Source organism: Osmerus mordax, chromosome 7 (genome assembly GCF_038355195.1).
Source record: "Osmerus mordax isolate fOsmMor3 chromosome 7, fOsmMor3.pri, whole genome shotgun sequence".
Taxonomy (NCBI): Eukaryota; Metazoa; Chordata; class Actinopteri; order Osmeriformes; family Osmeridae; genus Osmerus; species Osmerus mordax.
In genome coordinates, this window is record NC_090056.1 from 10,140,415 (window position 1) to 10,159,966 (window position 19,552).

Here is a 19,552-nt window from a genome sequence, read left to right on the forward strand (position 1 = left end):
TATCGGGTTAAAGATTTGATTCGGCGATCTAAATTAGTCCCATCACTCCCATTGTTTGCAGCTTTGTTCAAGAGTACCAGTTCGGTATTTTGAACGGTGCTTATTTATCATTCCGGGTATGTATTATTCAGCTCTGTGAAACACACTAGTAGATTCGCCACCACGAAAATAATAACAGAAGATTCGCAGATAATAATATAAATACATTTATCTAAGCCTTTATTGAATGCTATAACATCATGTACAAAACTGGAAAGATGTTAAAAAACATTCGCATGGATTTATGTCTGCAATAGCAGCAAGAAACAACCCCTTCCCCATCTGACGAATGTGCCCACGCGCGCCAATGGCGTACAATGATGGCTACCCCTTTTGTTCGTTTGAGTTCCTGAATTATTCCTATCACAATGAAAATGCTGGGAAATTGTGTTATTTTTAAAACTATTTCACACTAGCCGCGATTTTTGTGGTCACATTTAGTTTCCAAACATTTACTAAATTGATCTATAGCCGCCCCTTTTACCGCTCTGGTGTGAGAGCTTTTGCAGCACGCAACGTTGAGGAGCCTTGAGTAGTAAGTGTTTTATTAATCCACAGCATTGGTTGTTCTGTGTCGTATTTGTAACGTGGGCTTTTTGAATGCTATGGTGTTGATTGTATTTTGATTGCATGTTGATTACCCTTTGAGTTAAAACATTAGGACCCTATCATGGCAAACGTAAGGAGATCCAATAGTAGGCTTGATCCTAATGTTCATGACAGTACTGTTAATAAATATATAAATTCCTCTCAATGTCTATGGATCAGCAGTGGTTTTCAAAACCATCTTTTTCTTTTACGAGCTACATATCAACCTAAATTCTGATCACAGAAAAACATAGCCTGTTGTGAAGTATCTGGGAAAGGGTGATGTCATATTGTGGAGGGAAACATTGTAGCATTGAGCTACAGTAAGCAGCTATTACAATGTAACAAGGATTGTTGACAAGATTCATAACATTGTTGCCCAGGGTTCTATCAGAGTACATGTGCCTTTAGAGATGACTTCCGTAGTAGCCTTGGTAATCTGTATGTTCTGGGTTGTTGGATGTAAAGCACGTGAATGGAACCAACATATAAACATTACGATAACTATATTCAAATCCTACCACGTAGTACAGACGATCGAAACACAGACACATTTAGATAGTAAGTTAAAAGTATTGTGTGTCCAAGTTTTCTTCGAGGGATAACAATGTTTGAGTGTAATTCATGTTTGGGCTTCATAATTGTTTGGATAGAACGTATTTATTTGTAACATAGCTAGCTAGCTTGTAATTCTTGTCCGTTATTTGGAATTCAGTTATTCCGATTTCAGTCATTTTGATCACGTAAAAAAATATACAGACATGGAGCAGGTATAACGTTGTGTGGGAATATATCTTAGAGATAGTTAGTTTATTCCTCAAGAAAGTTTTAGATAGGTTTTGCATATAGCAAACTGTTGAATAACTAGAACTAAGCATTTCGTTTGTTGCCATGGAAAAGTTGACAGTTACCACGTACCCACATGGGTCTCAACATATACAGTTTATTTCTGGCAATGCTGGCAGAATAGTTATTATCCTTTCACTTAGCTATCACAAACATTACTTGCTTTTGTGAATGTGTACTCGATTTGCATCTGGAGTGAGCATAAATGTTGGATACATTTCAATGTCTCTGTGTTCCAGATGTAAGCTTGAATATCTGCTGTCCCAGCAGTGGCCGGTGGCACAATGGGGCTGGACTTTGACGTGAAGACTTTCTGTCACAATCTGCGAGCCACCAAACCCCCTTATGAGTGCCCAGTGGAAACATGCCGGAAGGTGTACAAGAGTTACAGTGGTATTGAGTACCACCTGTACCACTATGACCATGACAATCCCACTCCTGCACAGGGCATGCCCCAGAAGAGGAGGAAGGGCCGGCCCCCTCGTGTGTCGCTGATTGGGTCAGGAGATGGGGAGGGTGGAGTGGGGAAGGGATGTGGCTCAGGGATGGGTGGTCATGGAGGGATCACCCCTGGTAGTCCGAACAGGTCAGAGCGGTCTCACTCCCCAGGCAGGGAGACCATGACCTACGCCCAGGCCCAGCGCATGGTGGAGCTGGAGATCCATGGACGCATCCACCGCATCAGCATATTTGAGAACATTGATGTGGTGTCGGAGGATGACAGTGGAACGGAGGACCCTCCATCCTCTGGTGGGGGTGGGGGAGGGGCGTGTAATGGGGGAGACAGTGGGGCAGGAGGGAGCGAGACTGGGGGGAACGGAAAGGACAGACCAGACACCCCTGCTGCTAATGGAGGCAAGGGAGCCACTCCTAAGTCTGGTAAGCACAAGAGTAAAGAGAAGAAGAAAGAGTCCCACCATCACAGCGCTTCTTCTGGGCCAGCAGTCAAGCTACCTGAGGTGGTGTTCAGAGAGCTGGACCAGGACAGACCCGACGCCCCCCCACGGCCCTCCTCATACTACAGGTCAGTAAGCAGGCTTGCTTCGGTGTTTCCTGACCTGACAGGCCTGCTAAGAAACTACCAGTTCCATTACTGTTGTCTGGCCCTGACTCATCCTTTCCCCCTCTCTTCCTTTGTTTCTGCTTCCCCCCCACCACCTCTCTCTGTCTCTCTCTCTCTATTGTTCTCTCTCCTGTTGTCTCTCTCTCCCTCTCTCTGTCTCTCAGATACATAGATAAGTCAGTGGAGGAGCTGGATGAAGAGGTGGAGTATGACATAGATGAGGAGGACTACATCTGGCTGGACATCATGAACGACAAGCGTCGCAGTGACGGTGTGACCCCCATCCCTCAGGAGGTCTTTGAGTACCTTATGGACCGGCTCGAGAAGGAGTCCTATTTCGAGAGTCATAACAAGGTGGGTTAGGCTCCCCATCTGTCTTTCTCGGTCTATTTATCTCTCACTCCATGTAGTGGATAGTCTACTTTCCTCTGAGAGCGAATATGAGCTGGAGATGTCAAGGTGTCTCTTGTACCTTCTCCAGGCCGACCCCAGCGCTTTGATAGACGAGGATGCCGTCTGCTGCATCTGCAACGACGGAGAGTGCCAGAACAGCAACGTGATCCTCTTCTGTGACATGTGTAACCTGGCCGTGCACCAGGAGTGCTATGGCGTGCCCTACATCCCAGAGGGCCAGTGGCTGTGCCGGCGTTGCCTCCAGTCACCCAGCCGGGCAGTGGACTGCGCCCTCTGCCCCAACAAAGGAGGGGCCTTCAAACAGACGGACGACGCCCGCTGGGCACATGTGGTGTGTGCCCTCTGGATCCCAGAGGTGAGTCGTGGATTTAGGTCGTGTGTGCCCACGGGTTATCCTACTCGCATGGCTGCATGGCACATTCAGCCTGGGAATGCCGTTCACCCCTTGTGCAGATGGCAGTGTCCCCTCCTCACCTCCCGCTCTGCCCTCTGCAGGTGTGCTTCGCCAACACGGTCTTCCTGGAGCCCATCGACAGCATCGAGCACATCCCCGCCGCCCGATGGAAGCTCACCTGTTACATCTGCAAGCAGAGGGGCTCCGGCGCCTGCATCCAGTGTCACAAGGCCAACTGCTACACCGCCTTCCACGTCACCTGCGCCCAGCAAGCCGGCCTGTACATGAAGATGGAGCCGGTCAGAGAGACCGGGGCCAACGGGACCTCCTTCAGCGTCCGCAAGACGGCCTACTGCGACATCCACACCCCTCCGGGCTCGGCTCGCCCCCTTGGGGGGGTGGGAGGGGCCAGCATGGGCTCCTCCCACAGCGAGGGGGAGCTGGACGATGATGATGAACCCAGCATCGGCCATGACGATGACTCCAAGGGCTGGAGCTCTGAGCGGGCCAAGAGGGCCAAGGCCAAGTCAAGGCTAAAGATGAAGAGAGCTAGAAAGATCCTGGCTGAGAAGAGGAATGCTGCTCCTGTCGTGTCTGTGCCCTGTATCCCCCCCCACAGGTACACTTACATGAGGACATACATGCATTATCCTGTATCTGACCGTTCCACTGGTTTCTAACATGATCTGCTGTGCCCCCTCCACCACCAGGCTCAGTAAGATCACCAATAACCTGACGGTCCCCAGGAAGAGCCAGTTCATGCAGCGCCTGCACAGCTACTGGACCCTGAAGAGGCAGAGCCGAAATGGCGTGCCCCTGCTGCGCCGGCTCCAGACCCACCTGCAGTCGCAGCGCAACGCCGACCAGCTCCAGCCCCAGCCGCCGCAGTCCCAGCTGCCCATGGTAATCCCCACACCGGGCGGCTGATCCTCCGCAGTGTCTGCCGTGAAAGTGGCCTTTCTAAAGGTGCGTGTGCGATCGGCCCATCGTGTTGGACGTTCACTCTCTCTTGTGTTTTGCCTGTGTGTGGGAGCTTCAGCCGGACAGTGAGGAGAAGCAGTCGGCCTTGAAGGAGCAGCTGAAGGCGTGGCAGAGGCTGAGACATGACCTGGAGAGAGCCAGACTGCTGGTGGAGCTCATTCGCAAGAGGGAGAAGCTGAAGAGGGAGACGGTGAGAGACGGGCGCAGGGCAGGAGCGTACGCACGCACTCAGTCATGAGTCACCGTGTCACAGGACACGTACCGGCGGAAGTGTTTGCGCATGGTGTGTTTGGAGTCCGTGTTGACCTTATGGCGTGTGCGCGTGCGTGCGTGTGTTTAGATCAAGGTGCAGCAGATGGCGCTAGAGATGCAGCTGACTCCCTTCCTGGTACTGCTCAGGAGCACTCTGGAGCAGCTGCAGGAGAGAGACACCAGCAACTTCTTCACTGAGCCTGTGCCCCTGGCTGAGGTAAACCACACGCACACACGCACACAAGTTACTGATAGAAAAGAGGTTTACCTGGTGGACGTTCAAGCCTAACCTCTGACTGTCTCCAGGTTCCTGACTACCTGGACCATATCGAGAGGCCAATGGACTTCCAGACCATGTGGAACTGCCTTGAGGAACACCGCTACCTCACCTTTGAGGCCTTCGAGGCAGACTTTGGCCTCATAGTCAACAACTGCCTCAAGTACAATGCTAAGGACACTGTATTCTATCGTGCCGCGCTGCGCCTGAGGGAGATGGGCGGAGCCGTGATTCGGACTGCCCGCCGTCAGGCAGAGAGAATAGGGATTGAATATGAGTCAGGCATGCACCTCCCCCGAGAGCCCAGCCCGGACAGTCAGCATGAACGAGAACGGGAGCGAGAGAGAGAGCGAGACAGAGAGAGGGAACAGGAAAGAGAAAGGGAGCGGGAGCGAGACAGGCCGCTCTCCTCTAATGAGGAAGGTGAGTTGGCTGGGACTATCTCACCCACACACCTGCCTGTGGTTGGTGTTTGATGGTAGATAACATCTCCCACTTTCTCTCAGACCTGCTCCTACCTGAGAACCGCCGCCGGCTGCCGCTGGAGGAGCAGCTGCATTACCTGCAGGCGCGCTTTGATGAGGTCAGCTCGGGAAAGCACAGCATTGGCCGGTCTCGAAGGGCCAAAGCCCTAAGGAAGGAGATGACCGTCATCAAGAGGAAACTGGCCCACCAGCGTGAGGGAGGAGTTGGCCCGGGGGGGCGGAGCTCTGGGGGTGGCGGGGACCGCGGTCCATCCCTCTCCCACCACCCCTCCTCCACGGGTCACCATGACGAGGGGGGCGAGAGCAGCAGCCAGGAGATCAGTAGCAAAGGTGAGAGTGGGAGCACATCGCACTCACAATTCTACAAGGCTAAGACATACTCACACAGAGTATAGGATACATATCTGGACAATTCTTGCGGTATCATTCCTAGTCACACACCATTACCGACTGTATAACATCCTGTCATCATTAGTTTAGATGTCAACCCTGTGTGTTCCCCTCCTCTCCTGGGTAGACCTGAGTGTGTCCTCCTCTGCCCTGGCCTCGGAGGTGGGCCGCCGCACCTCTGTCCTCTTCTCCAAGAAGAACCCCAAAACTGCCGGACCCCCCAAGAGGCTGGGCCGCCCCCCTAAGAACCGGGACGCAAGCCACGGTGGGACGGGGGTGAGCCCCAGCCCCGTGGGCCCTCCTCAGCTGCCCCTGCTGTCCCCCCCCAGGCAGAGGAAGAGGCCCCGCAGCCCCCACAGCAGCTCCAGCTCTGAGAGCGACAGTGAGAACGACGACACCATCCTGGGTCAGGCGACTACTCCCTCCACTCCACTTTTATAGCAGCACCGTCTACCTGGATTGTTTACCAATCGATGAATCAATCATTAAACTCTCTCCTTCTCTGTGCCAGGCCTGCCCAGGAACGGTTTCGATGGAGGGAACCAGCCGGTGACGGAGAGTTTCCGTGTGTACAGAAACGAGAGGAGTCTGCCTCGCTCCAGCTCTGACTCGGAGTCTACCACCAGCAGCAGCAGCAGCGCAGCCTCTGACAGGACCAGGTGATACAAACAAAGGAATCATTGGAGCCTGTGTGTAGAAAAACGATTTATCCGACAATATTTGAACCCCAGTTGTAGAGAAAACAAGGTTTCAATCATATTATGGATCCGAGATTATGTCAAATTGATGCCCTTTATAGTTGAGGTGAGATTCTCTTTTTCTCCGTCTCTCTCTCACCAGTACCACTCCATCCAAACAAGGCAGAGGAAAGCCTTCGTTCTCGCGCTCGGCCTTCCAGGAGGACAGTAGTGAGGAGACGTCAGGCACGGAGAATGACTCCTACTCTGTTGGAGGATCACGGAGTGTCTCACACTGTGAGTCACAAGCACACACGCACGCTTGGCACACCACAATGTGACCATTACTTCTGTCTGTTTACTGCAACGAGCCTAAACGCTCACAGTGGAGGAGGAATAGCACAGTGTGTGTGTGTGTGTGTGGAGCTCCATAGTCCATGTGGCTGGTGTGTGTGTGTGTGTGTTCCTGCCAGTAGTGCGTGGCCGGGCCAGGTCAGGCTGCTGGATGACCTCAGATGACTACTCCACCCTGGACGCTCTGGACCTGGTGTGGGCCAAGTGCAGAGGCTACCCCTCCTACCCAGCTCTGGTGAGGCCCACTACTGTTGACACGCACACAACACCAGCAACACAAATCTACCCTTTACTGATCCTTCCCCCCCCCCCCCCCCCCCCCCCCCCCCCCGTGTAGATCATCGATCCAAAGATGCCCCGGGAGGGGGTGTTCCACCGGGGAGTCCCCATCCCTGTGCCCCCCCTTGACGTATTAAAGTTGGGGGAGCAGATGACCCAGGAGGCCAGGGAACACCTCTTTCTCGTGCTTTTCTTCGACAACAAGAGGACCTGGTCAGCACAATTCTCTCTCTTTCTACATTCTTGCCTTTCTATCTTTCTATCTCACTTACGTTTGAGCTCCTTCGCGTAGTCTTTCCTGTCTTCCTGTAAAGCAAACCTCAAACAATCACTATGCAACAGAGCAGTCATGTTTTTGCAAGTATGTACCGGTATGCTACTTCAAATACCGAGAAGTGCAAGAACGAGCTGGTTCTGCTTCTGGAACGGGGTCAGAGGGTTTGTGCGAGGAGGATGAAAGAACATGCTCTTTGTAAGGAGGTTCTCATGTGGTTTGGGTTTGAATGTGCGTGCGTGTGTGTGTCTGCAGGCAGTGGCTGCCCCGCTCCAAGCTGGTTCCTCTGGGGGTGGACCAGGAACTGGACAAGGAGAAGATGCTGGAGGGAAGAAAGTCCAACATTCGCAAGTCTGTGCAGGTGGCCTACCACCGCGCGATGCAGCACCGCAACAAGGTGCAAGGAGATCCCAGCAGCGACACCAGTGACAGCGACTGAACACACAAACACACACATACACACACTGGATTGGAAGCGTAGATGGAAACAAATACTAGAATAATTCACCAAACAGACATGACATGCATCCACCCCCCAGTACACACACATCCACTTCTCCTTCAGCCACTGCCAGGTGCTGGTAGTGGCAGGATGTGGTGTCTGGGGCTCAAGGTCGATCCTCTGCCCTGTGGTCTCAACACTCAGGGAACGATGCCAGTAGCACCGGAAAGTGCATATGCCCCTCGACACACTTACACACCTTAGCACAAACAGTGGTATTTAATCTGAGATGTAAAATATGTATTTAAGAGAATGGGAAAAGGGTGTTAAGGTCATGTGAAAGCGATAGTGTGCCCAGAATCATGAGTATTCCTTGTCTGTGGTTGATACGAGTGTTTAAGAAAAGGAGGGTTGAATTACAAAAAAAAGACGTATACAAATGATCAGGCTCTCTTTATCTCAGACACACACAGCACACAAACACACATATTTACAAATGCACACATGCACACACACACACACCCACCAAGCAGGGACGTGCAGATATTCAATCACTCAAACAAGCTTCATATGCACATTCATCCTCCTCACAATGGTACCTCTGGTCCTACCACTTCTCTACACAACCCCTCCTGCCCGCCTTCTGGGTCACTGTGTCCAGTGATGACAAGGCCAATCAGCTGGGAGCAGACCAGCCTCCACCGTTATTTATTCCGCTTCCCAAGGACCTTTGCTCTTCACTCCAGTAGTTGGACCATCTCTGGGACACTTCCTGTGCAGTCCTCTCCTTTATTCTCCAGTATGTTTCGCCTCTGTTTACGAATTTACGTTATTGTCTGTCTGTATTATTCTGGCTGCTGGTGAATAATGAGGAATAATTGATATGTGGATGTGAGAAACACACACCAGCCTCACTGTCTGTTCTAGTCTCAGGCCTATGGCTTTAGAACTTTTATATATACAGATTACATAAATAGAAGTTTAATAAAAAATCATTGAGTTTTGTAAATCTTTCGTCGTGGTTGGTCTATTGTGAGGGTTGTACATATGTGCAGTCATGCAGTATGTCGTGAACAAGCATCTCCAACTCCACACATCTATAATGAGTCATTGTGCAGATCCTAACACAGCCAGTGTGTCTAGACAATCCTGGCTTGTGTCCCACACAATTATTTCTTCTTTGTAACCCGACCAGATTATAAAGGAGAAAACTCATCTTAGATGTTGAACTTTTGATTCTGAATTTAATTTTCTTTCTCTGAAAAAGGCGTGGATTTCCTTGTTTTGAGCAGGAAGCTTGCTGGTAAAAAATTGGATTATGGGATACTGGTTCCGTCTCACCAAGTAGTCCTACATTAGGAGTCAAATCAAATTTATTTGTATAGCCCTTTTTACACGCAAGCATGTCACAGAGGGCTTCACATACTCCCATAGAACTGCCCCCCAACCAACCTAAACCCTCAAGGAAGACAAGGAAAAACTCTCAACAGGAGAATTTTTTTGGAAGAAACCTTGGGAGGAGCAATTCAGAGAGGGATCCCCTCCTCCAGAGATGGTTGGTGAGAGAGAGGAGCAGAACACAAGCTAAACATAGTCATACAGTGTCGATGGGTTTTGAAACACCAAAATCCATTGTTCAACTTTATAGATGTAGGACAGGACCGGGAGACTCGCGACCAGGTCCAGCGTTGGCTGACCGACGACCAGGCAGGTGCTGACAACTCAAACCCCCCACACCACAAGGGATGTGTGTGGGGGGGGACAGAGAGAGGAGAGCAGGGATTAGAGAATGCCAGGAGCAGCTAACAGTTACAGTCATAATAGAATGAGATCCCCACCGGTCAAGTGTGGACTGGTGCAGCAATTTAACAGAGCAAAAAAGGGGAATTTGATGCAACCCCACACACCAAGACAGCGACAGCCCCCCTCGTTTGGAACATGAAGGAGTGAGTCAGAGCCAAGGTCTACTTCAGTTCATCTGTCTGACACATTGTTCAACGTTTGATTTGTACATGCTCGCCCACCTTGGTGCTTTTGTGTCATATCTTCAAAGGTTGTTGTTTCAGTAGGTAATGATGGTAAGATGGTAAACATGTGAATAAGACATGGGCCATGTGATTATGGAAACCTTTGTATTTGTGTGTGTGATATCTTTTGATGCTCCAGGGACCGAAACTGAGATGAAACAGAGTTACAGGAACAGTTCACTCCAAAATCTAAATAGCATATTTTTACTCTTACCATGTAGTGCTGCATATCCATCTAGATTGTTTTGGTATGAGTTGCTGAGTTTTGGAGATATCGGCAGTAGGGATGTTTGTCTAATACAATGCAACTACAGTAGATGTAACTTGGCTTGTGGTGCTCAAATTGCCTAAAAATACATTTGACGGTTATCTTTACCAGAAATCATGAACCAATAAGGAACAAAGTTGACACTGTGCCAGTTCCCAACTTTACAGCACTGCATTGTCTTATCTCTCTCGCGCACACAAAACACTGCAAACAACTACTCCAGTATGCAGTGTCTGGTTTCACAGAGACAGAACAGTTCAAGTTTAGTTAGTTTACAGGGTAAAATTGTCAGTCATGTTGATGCTTAGTACGATAAAAAAAACTGCTCTACATAAATGTTCCCACCATCACAGATTGCATACACACCTCCACCCTCCTCCTCCACCTCTGTATACTCACTGTCTAAAGGTTGACTGACACCATTTATTTTTTGAGCATTGTTTCCTGAAACCCCCACCACAACTCCAAATATAGGCATGTAGCCATAGTCTTAGATGAAGTACTAGTATAGCAGGAAGGAACATTCTTGTCTATCTGGTGCCTCAGTTCTTGCACAAGCACATTATGTGTGCATCATCACCATAGCTTTAGGCAATACTCATATTGAATTCTTGACCCAGATTTATCTGTTTGACCAAGTGTCAAGTTGAGTCACTTTCTGGGCAATATGTTCTGTTTTATTGTGTGTGATCTAATCCATGTCAATTTATCTCTCAAAACATCTCAACAAGTAAACCAGCAACACAAAAGTCAAACATCAATAAACTAGTTGTATGTATCGATGGTGTCTTAAAAGGTGTGCGTTTTCTCAAATGTCACAACATGGAAAACAATGTTTTCTTTTTAAATCAATGCTATTAAATCCGGCCTATAATTCGATGACAGATAAACGTTGAGCTCTCGAAGGGAATATAGAGCTAAACAGAGCTGCTTATAAACCCAATTTTAAATTTAAACGAACGAAAAACAAATGTTACTTTTACAGGATTATGAAATGTGCAACTATTTCGATAGCAAGTACAATTTCGTTTTGTAAGCACAAGTTCGTCTATTGGAATACGTGAAGGGCCAGTATTGTTGTTTGTTACTATATGACTTATATAACGACTGTTATTGTTATTTAACGACAAGTTAATGATTCATTAGGCATATAGTTCAAAGTACCTACGGATAGAAAAAGTTTCGTACGATTCTTAATTAATTAGTTATTTCTGGTCAATATTAAATAAGAGTAAAACATGACAGTAAAGTAACAGGTCTAACGTAGCGTACTGAAAAATACTGAGAGCTGAACACTTCTAAAATTGGACCACTAGTCGCACAAGTTTCTTGTTTCCTCTACTGCAATCACTGCTACAAAGTTTTTTGGGCTATAGTCCAAGCAAAGTAGCGTTTTACGACAGACTAATTGTAAAATTATTTTTTTGCAGCTAGATCATTTCTATTTCTAGGTGTCCAACATACTAAATGTCCTAAGAAATCCTAGTTGAGGAAATCTGAAAACTGCCTGGCTTGGTAGTACCTGCCGGGGGTATAATCCCCGCCGGTATAGTCTTCAGGGTCATGGAGGCACACAAGCCTCCCCAAGTACTACCAAGCCAGGCAGTTTTCAGGTTAGAGGCCAGTCTAAAAGCAGCATTGCCATCACCCATTGGCAGTAGGATGATTGGATGAAGATTGGGCCGATGTATTTGTCTACCTGTGCAGAGGTGGCCTCTGTGAATAAAGGTAGCCAACTTTTATGTGGTTCTTTAAAAAGAGGCGGAGCTGCGGTCTGTGCAAATACAGTTTGCTACTACTTTGAGGGGAATTTACTATTTCTCATCATGTAGCCTATCCTTCGAGGCAACGTTTTTAATATGTGTTGTCCTGGGTGTTCTTGAAACCCATAGCGTGGCTTGATGTAACCGATTGTATTTACGAATATTCGGAATATTTATTTTAGTGGGCAATTTACCTAACCTACATTTGCCAAAACAATATGCGCGTACGGTACGGCTCCTGTTTGGTAAGAAAATGATGTGGACAGAACTGCGCCAGGAAGACTTGGGACAATAAAGGACGTTTACTGTTGATAAATCAGTTATACCACTCAGTTTTCGCAATCATGCTGTGTTGCGATTATAAACCAGCATTTGTAGTTTTATTGGTGTCTTTAGTGCGTCCCTTGACTGCAGTGGAAGTCGTGAGTCGCATGCATCTTACCGCCAAGGGGGTAAGGAAGTCTCAAACCATTGCAGCAGTGATCTGTGAAATACATCTAGATCGTAGAAGAAACAAATTTGTATGAAATTAGAACAAATTTATCAGTGCTGTATCTCACATGCAACCATTAATGCCGTGTCGAACTATTATTTGCCTCACTATGACATAATTCCTGTCTTTCTCTGCCTTTTATAGAGGCATTACCAAAATGGTGAGTTCAACTAAATTCTTGTACTATCTCATACCTACCTAGGCATACAATTCTATTCTAGATCCAGACAACATTTGCCATATTGCCTTGGTTTTAGGTCTGTTCTATAAATCCAAAGAAGAAGAATGTTTAGGTCAAACTTTAGGCATGGTAATTCTCTCTGTCTTGCAGGTTCCGTGAGTAGTTTAAACAGTTCCTCCCATCTGAGTCTGTCCACTGTTTGCTTCTCTTGGGACCCCTGTGTCCGGGTGCTGGCCACAATCAGTGCTACAGGTGGTTTTTGTTACTTACATTACATTAGTTTCACCCGGTCCATATTCTGACTCACTACTTCTGATACAGTATGAGTGAATCTGACAACCCATTCTAACATAGTTCTCTAATCTAATCTCTGCTTTCATTTAGACTTCCCAAGTAAAAAGAAATCCCTGCAAATTAACTCAGTGTTGGATGATAAAACCAGGACTATCTACATTCAAAGACCAAAACGAAAAGTTCTAATGGTACATTTCTTGTATTTTCTTATTTTGAAGCTATATGTTAGTAAAGTTGTAATAACACATTGCCTCTCTGTTCATCATGTTAAGTGGAATGATGACTCAGGCAACGAAGGAACAGCACAGATCGTTATGCCTAAAGAGGGCCCTCTAATTGTGGTAAGAGCATAGCTTTTTATAAAAATGCACACACACGCATGCACACACACTAAAAATGTTGTATGTCTGGTACTGTAGTTGGACCTGGTGTTCAACTGTCTACAATATGAAGCAGAACGGGAAATAATTGTGTCTTTGAGTACAAATCCAAAAGGCTCCATCTCATACACTGTAAAGGACGTTTGTACAGGTAGGAACTAACTCTCAACTAGCATACTGTTTTTCACGTCCTTTTGTTTTTATCACCCGTCATTGTAAAGTGTTCATACATGACCTCAATCTCACCACTGTCTGTCTGTTTGTCTAAGGAAAACTATAAAGCAATATCATATTCAACATAATTTTCTCTCATTCTGTGACAGTTTTACGGTCAAATTCAGATCCAGTACCGATGTTTAATGTGTCAGTGGATCAGCTGTCCAGAACCTTCACTGTGACTGTGGAAACGGGACAGCCTGTTAACACCATGCTGTGCTACAGAACATCAGAAGTTGAATGCTCCCCACTGTCATTCACTACTGTAAGCACACCTGTTTGTGTTTTTTGGTGTATCTGTGTGTGGGCCTCTGTGTCTATGCTTGCAGGGATTATAAGAGAAAATCTAATGAACCCATTCTGTGTCTCCAGATTGAGCCGTCCAAGTCCCAATCAGCCATCCTCAGGTTCCTTTACCTGCTTCCCTGTGTCTGTTTGCAAGTAGGTTTCACACAACTCATACAACACAGCTAATATCACACAGCTAATACAGCACAGACTTCAGAAATGCCTCCCTGATCATGCTAGTCTGTGTCTGCAGGTTTACTACACACACCTGGACGCACTACGAGTCCTATACTGTCCATTTATCGATGGTTCACTAGTTGGTGAGTGTAATGATTTAGAGATTTTAGAATCTGTAAGTATCAGACTATTGTGGTGGAATTTCTATGATTAAATGTCTGAGGTCAGAATAATTTGTCTTTATCTGTTTATTCTTGAAATCAAAGAGGAGCAGTTCTAAAACAGTACCATAAATGATGTCTGGAGTAGAAAGGCTCTATGAAAATTCCATGATCTGAGTACTCTTTTAAACAGTTCCAGACAGTTGCATAATTAGTTCAATAATTCATGTCTATCAGAAAGAGAAACTCCACAATAAACAAGAAAGTAAAAAAGTAAATGGGTTGCAGAACTTAATACAGATGCTCAATATTAAAAACATAGCTCAAGACAAGAAAGAAGAACTTGTCAGTAGAAATCTCTGGAGTTTGGGCAAAACAACCTGCAAAAGGGAAACATAAGCAATACTGTGTTAGGCCACTAACACCAAGTATTGCTTACAGAAGTTAAAACCTCAGCAAAAAATTATATTTTATTGTATATTTTATTTAATTCTAATTCCACTTAGTACTGCTAGTTTATGTAACCTTAGTATAGATAGTCCACATATTAAAATTTTAGGTCCCTATATGTTTATTGTATGCACCTTCCTGCCAAAGCAAATTCCTTGTCTGTGCAAACTTTCATGGCGAATAAATCCCATTCTGATTCTGATTCTGATAATTGTTCTAGGCCACAGAATATTATAAACATCTTAAAGAATAGTAATTTTCTATGACACTATCAAAACAACTATCCAATCAGTCATGCTGTGAAATTAGTTGTGCTGTCTAATTATCAAACAACGTCACTATCAGCAGGCACTGATGTTTGGCTCTCCAGTGAAGTCACTCTCTACGGTGGCACAAGTCTGGCCTGGAAGTCTCCCTGTCCCCCTTCCTACATCCAGCCTACTTCCGCCCTCTGCTGGAGGGACCAGGGTGCCGCAGCTCGCTGCACTCCCATCATCAACTCAACATTAGAAAGGACAGAGGAGAGTCACAATTGTGTTGTAAGTATGTGATGATTAAGATGATTCTGAAGAATTACCAGGAGAGTAGATGCATTTACTTTCTTCTTCCAACAGAAATACAATATATCTGGTGTGGACAAACACTCTCAGATGTGTGTGGAGGTAAGATTGAGGATGGATGTGTTTTTAGAACATTGTTATTATTTTGTAAGTGGATCTCAGTCACTAGCGAACCTCTCCTCTCCCTAGTTTTCATTTCATGGCAGTAAGGATGTCCAATGCCCATTTGAGGCAGGTGAGTGACTTCCTGACCGGCACAGAGGGGATTCTGTGCTTGTTTACATACAGTATATGCGTCACAGTTGTCCTGATTACCTGAACATTGTTCTCTGTTTTAAGGGTTTTCTAGCTGGGATGTATATGTTAGTCCTGGTTGGAAGAGTCTGTATGTGTATCTCGACACCAAGATCCCAGCCTCTTTTTCCGCCCAGCTCTGTGTCTTGGAGAAAAGTGGATGTATCTCCACAGGACCTGTCCATTCCGCTAAAATGGTGAGTTTTGTAGTGAGTGGGTGTTGTGGTAACCAGGGAGCTGACTTGGGCTTTGACCTTCGTATGACCCAAGAACAAAACAACCAGGGACAGGTTCAGTCCAGGTCGAGCATTTATTAAGCAAACAAACACCAAATCAAAGTATGTATACAATAAACGTTGATTGAGGATTTGAAAATGGGTTCCTGAGTGCCGTTTTCTGCTTTGAAGGGAGAGGTCACCAGACAGACACAGATGATCCTGCCACTTGCGTTCCTGACTGATGACCTGTGTGTGCAGGTAACGCAACCTTTATCACTACGGTGGCTGTTCTCTAATTTTTCCTTTCTTTCCCTAACCCTAACCCTTTTTTTCATTAACCATCTCATGGTCTCTTCATCTCTATAGGTGTGGAAATCAGATCCTGCTCAGCTTGGGAGAAGAATTTTATGCACTGATTGTGAGTTAACCAAAGTACTCCACTACACAGATGACACACAGACAGTACACACACAGGAACCAGACACACACCCCTTTCCATCGTAAGCTAATGGCATGTATGCCCCCAGATTCCCATAGAAGATATGGTCTCCTTGTTGTGGCAACCCTGACACTTCTGGTCACCATGGCAATGCTGGGACGATGTGTTTACTATATGACCAAGACAAGAGTTGCAGGTCAGTTTCAAGACATCATGTGTGCGTAAGTGCACATGCATGTGTGGGCACTATGTTTACACTCTCACATCGTAATAACATTGTACAAGTATGATATGTGCTATGTATGTGTATAATATTCGTATTCCTATTCTTTCTACGTATCTATTTATTCTATATTTATTCCCCCTTCTTTTCCTACCCCATAATATCTGTTCCCTCTCTGTCACCCCCCCCCCCCCCCCCCCCCCCCCCCCCCCCAATGCAGGCTGGCTGTCCGTCCAGAGACCAGTGTTGCTGGTGTGCTCCTCAGAGCAGGCTGATCATGTGTCTGCTGTCTGCGCTCTTGCATCCATCCTACAGGGGGAGCTCTGTGCAGCAGTAAGGATGGCTCTGTGGGCCCACAGCTCTGGAGGGAGACAGAATGAGACTGGGACTGGGGCTGGGGTGACAGAGCTGGGTCCTCTACCCTGGCTTTATGGGCAGTGGGAAGCAGTCCAGGCAGCTGGAGGAAAGGTGCTGATCACTTGGAGCCCTGAGGCTAATACATCCTACAATTGCTGGAAAAGGGAGACAACAGAAGTGGAGAAGAGAGAGGGGAAGATAGGAGCGAGTATGAGCAAGGAGGGGACACCGAAGGAGCCATCCCCAGTGACAGGACCTGTGTTCAGGGCAGCCCTGTCCTACCTGCAGGGGGCCATGCAGAAGGGAGGCAAGCACCACGGCTGCATTCTCGTCTATTTTCAAGGCTTCTGTCATGCCAGAGAAATCCCGAAGGATCTCAGAGGCATCCCGCGATACTGCCTTCCTCAGGACTTTGGAGGACTGATTCAGGAGTTGGTAGGGGTGGCAGATGAGACTACAGGCACTACTCATAAAAGTCAGTGCTGGCCTAGACTCCTTTCTAAAACACTGTCATTCTGGTTGGCACGGCGACTTTCTCGAAGGCTCACTGCTTGGCAGCCACAGCAACAGACGTGCTCAAAGACGATAAATAAGCCAGTAAAGGCACAGGAAGTGATGTCAGAGAAAGAGTTTCTCATACCCCTTTTCCACCAACGCATTTTGGGTGAGCCTGTGATTAATAGCGAACCAGTTGTTTCTCTTTTGACAGAGAACCGGAAAAGTGGTTCTGGTTCGTACGTGGTTCGCAAGTAGCACCACTTCGGAGCTGGACTAGATTGGGAACCAAGTAAGAACCACTTGGGGCGGGGTTACCGTGACCAACAAGACAAACAGAATCCTTTGACAGCCTTTGACAATTCATATTTCAGCTAAACGGTACTGCGTTTTATCATAATCCTATCAAATGAGTGAAATGACAAACATAGCCTATATATTTAACACAAATGTAGTACACAAGCACTATACAGCAAAAGTTTATAAAATGTTGCTCTGATAATGCCAGTGTTGGCATACTGCTGCGAGTCCAGGGTATTGCGCAATAGCCAAGAAAACACGCATTTCAACCTTGCGTACTTCGGATTGATAAACAAACAACCTTTAGACGGGCTCTGCTTTGTGTTTGGCGCTGCAGCTAGCGTTGCTGGGAAAGATGAGACGTATGCAGTGACGTAATGACGTGGCTCTGTGGTGGCTCTCTTGCCAGTGGAAAAGCAAACCAGTTCTTAGAAGGCTGCGTTCTTGAACCAGCTCTGAACTGGCTCTAGCACCAGCTCCGAACATAGCTCCCGGTTCACTTTGGTGGAAAGGGGGTATCAGTGGAATCACGTGGCGAAAAGAGCTGAAAGTGTCAGGTTTCTCCTGATGTTGGGACAGACTCTTATCTTCAATGTAACACGATGCAGGAGACAGAACATGAATGATATTGTGACAGCATAGCTACTCTGTCAATAGGCAGTATTCATCAAATCTGACTACTGATAAATACTTGTTTTGCCTACAGGTGACTGGTAGGTAAATATTCCATGCAGCACCTAGCATGTCTATAGTTGTGTCTGATCTGCCTCATCAGTTGGATTTATGAATACCCTTAGTGTGTTTCCTCACCTGTAGCCACAGCTGAAAAGGGCCTGCCATGTTAATACTGCTGACTTATTACAGGAAGTAATAGAACCATGCTTAAAAGGACAGAAGTCAACAACTTTTTTAGTTGGCTTAAAACTAGTGAACGGCTCTGTACTGGAAATGCTGGTTTTAGTACTGATTTATTACTTACTTGTATATAAATTGTGGTGTGTGGTGCAGAGCTCCCCGATGATGTTTTGCACCACTGTGGAACAAGTGAGACCAGCCTGTGTTGTGTCCACATCATACAGTTTCTATCATATCAGACTTCTCATTTTAATTCCATATTAGGTTGTAGTTTTACTTTGATTGTGCCTGTATTGATTCGCCCTCTCAAAGGATTGTAGTATAAATGGTGGTGAAGTTTATACAGCGTTACTGTATCAAACCCAGTTGTTTACCTCACTCCAGTGGAGTCAGTATTATTTAAATCATCAACTGTCCCCATTATTACTGTTATCCTGAAGATCCAGACATTAAGGAGACCTGTGGGGTTTCCTCTGATGAAATACGACTCACAGATCCCACCCACTTGCTCTAACTGTAGTTGATATGCAAAGCATCTGAAAAAAGGACAGTTTGTACTTGTGAAGCAAGATATTTAAAACTGTGCGATGTTTTTGTATAAATCATCTTGTGGGCACTAAGGGACACACAATCAGTTCTGTTTGGAACCTCTTTAGTAAAGGTTCCACTACACAGACAAATGATTTATCAGTGGTGTCACCAAGATATGTAATTGTATCTGGTTCAAGTTCATGGGTTGACATTGGTATTAAAAGTAAATTATGTGCAGCTGAATTACAGACGTGCTATGCGTCATACCCCATTTAACTATTTTTTACATTGTACAACTACGTTACCTACCCTTTTTTATGTTCTCTTTTGAAAGTTTTTATGTATTTGATATTTGATAACAATCTTGAAAATAATGTGTAATCATGAATACAATCTTGTTTTCACTTGAATGATTAAAAAATATTTTATATAAATATCTAAAAAGCAAACTGATTATTATTTTAAAAATTGGTGTGTGCTAAGGACATAATTAGAAAGTAGATATCCCAGAAACAACAATACAACTTACTTCAAATGGTTATACTGTGCGCAGTGTAATCCCTTTTCTGCTCCATCCATCTCGTGCGAGATGATATCTCAATAAACAGACATGTTGTCAGTTGTAAATCTATATTCTTAGCTGATCTGCTTTGGCTACATAACCTTTCTTATAGACATTCCTCAGTCAACTGCCAGGAAGGCTTCGTTTGCGCAATCAGCATTCCCCAACCTTGGTCTCTCTTATTAAAACATGCAGTTGGAGCAATGTTGGCAATTGAATTATCAGACAGATCACATAATTACACTGACAGATTTGTTTTACAAAT

At 46.0% G+C, this 19,552-nt stretch overlaps 2 protein-coding genes across 5 annotated transcripts; both read left to right on the top strand.

Moving 5' to 3' along the window:
• The first annotated feature begins 438 nt into the window (after positions 1-438).
• Positions 439-8,749, top strand: brpf1 (bromodomain and PHD finger containing, 1). The gene is made up of 16 exons (XM_067240908.1): positions 439-574; positions 1,713-2,497; positions 2,701-2,890; positions 3,018-3,305; positions 3,446-3,963; positions 4,055-4,251; positions 4,364-4,515; positions 4,666-4,794; positions 4,884-5,277; positions 5,361-5,669; positions 5,857-6,135; positions 6,241-6,388; positions 6,570-6,703; positions 6,880-6,995; positions 7,098-7,252; positions 7,569-8,749. The coding sequence occupies exons 2-16, from the start codon at positions 1,758-1,760 to the stop codon at positions 7,750-7,752; spliced, it is 3,933 nt and encodes a 1,310-aa protein (XP_067097009.1). The 5' UTR covers positions 439-574; positions 1,713-1,757; the 3' UTR covers positions 7,753-8,749.
• Positions 8,750-11,874: 3,125 nt separating this feature from the next.
• LOC136946523 (interleukin-17 receptor E) lies at positions 11,875-17,941 on the top strand. Of its 4 annotated transcripts, none has more exons than XM_067240896.1 (17): positions 11,875-12,265; positions 12,451-12,466; positions 12,638-12,739; positions 12,872-12,969; positions 13,054-13,122; positions 13,201-13,312; positions 13,503-13,642; positions 13,750-13,818; positions 13,919-13,985; positions 14,799-14,992; positions 15,068-15,115; positions 15,203-15,248; positions 15,353-15,504; positions 15,715-15,783; positions 15,892-15,943; positions 16,053-16,160; positions 16,408-17,941. In XM_067240896.1, exons 1-17 carry the CDS (start codon positions 12,158-12,160, stop codon positions 17,295-17,297), a joined length of 2,340 nt encoding a protein of 779 aa, XP_067096997.1. In that variant the 5' UTR covers positions 11,875-12,157; the 3' UTR covers positions 17,298-17,941. The 4 variants fall into 4 exon arrangements, 3 of the variants coding, with proteins under 3 accessions (XP_067096997.1, XP_067096998.1, XP_067096999.1); XM_067240897.1 differs by having other exon boundaries at positions 14,802-14,992; XR_010876910.1 differs by lacking the exon at positions 16,408-17,941 and having other exon boundaries at positions 15,353-15,608; positions 16,053-16,138.
• The last annotated feature ends 1,611 nt before the right edge of the window (positions 17,942-19,552 follow it).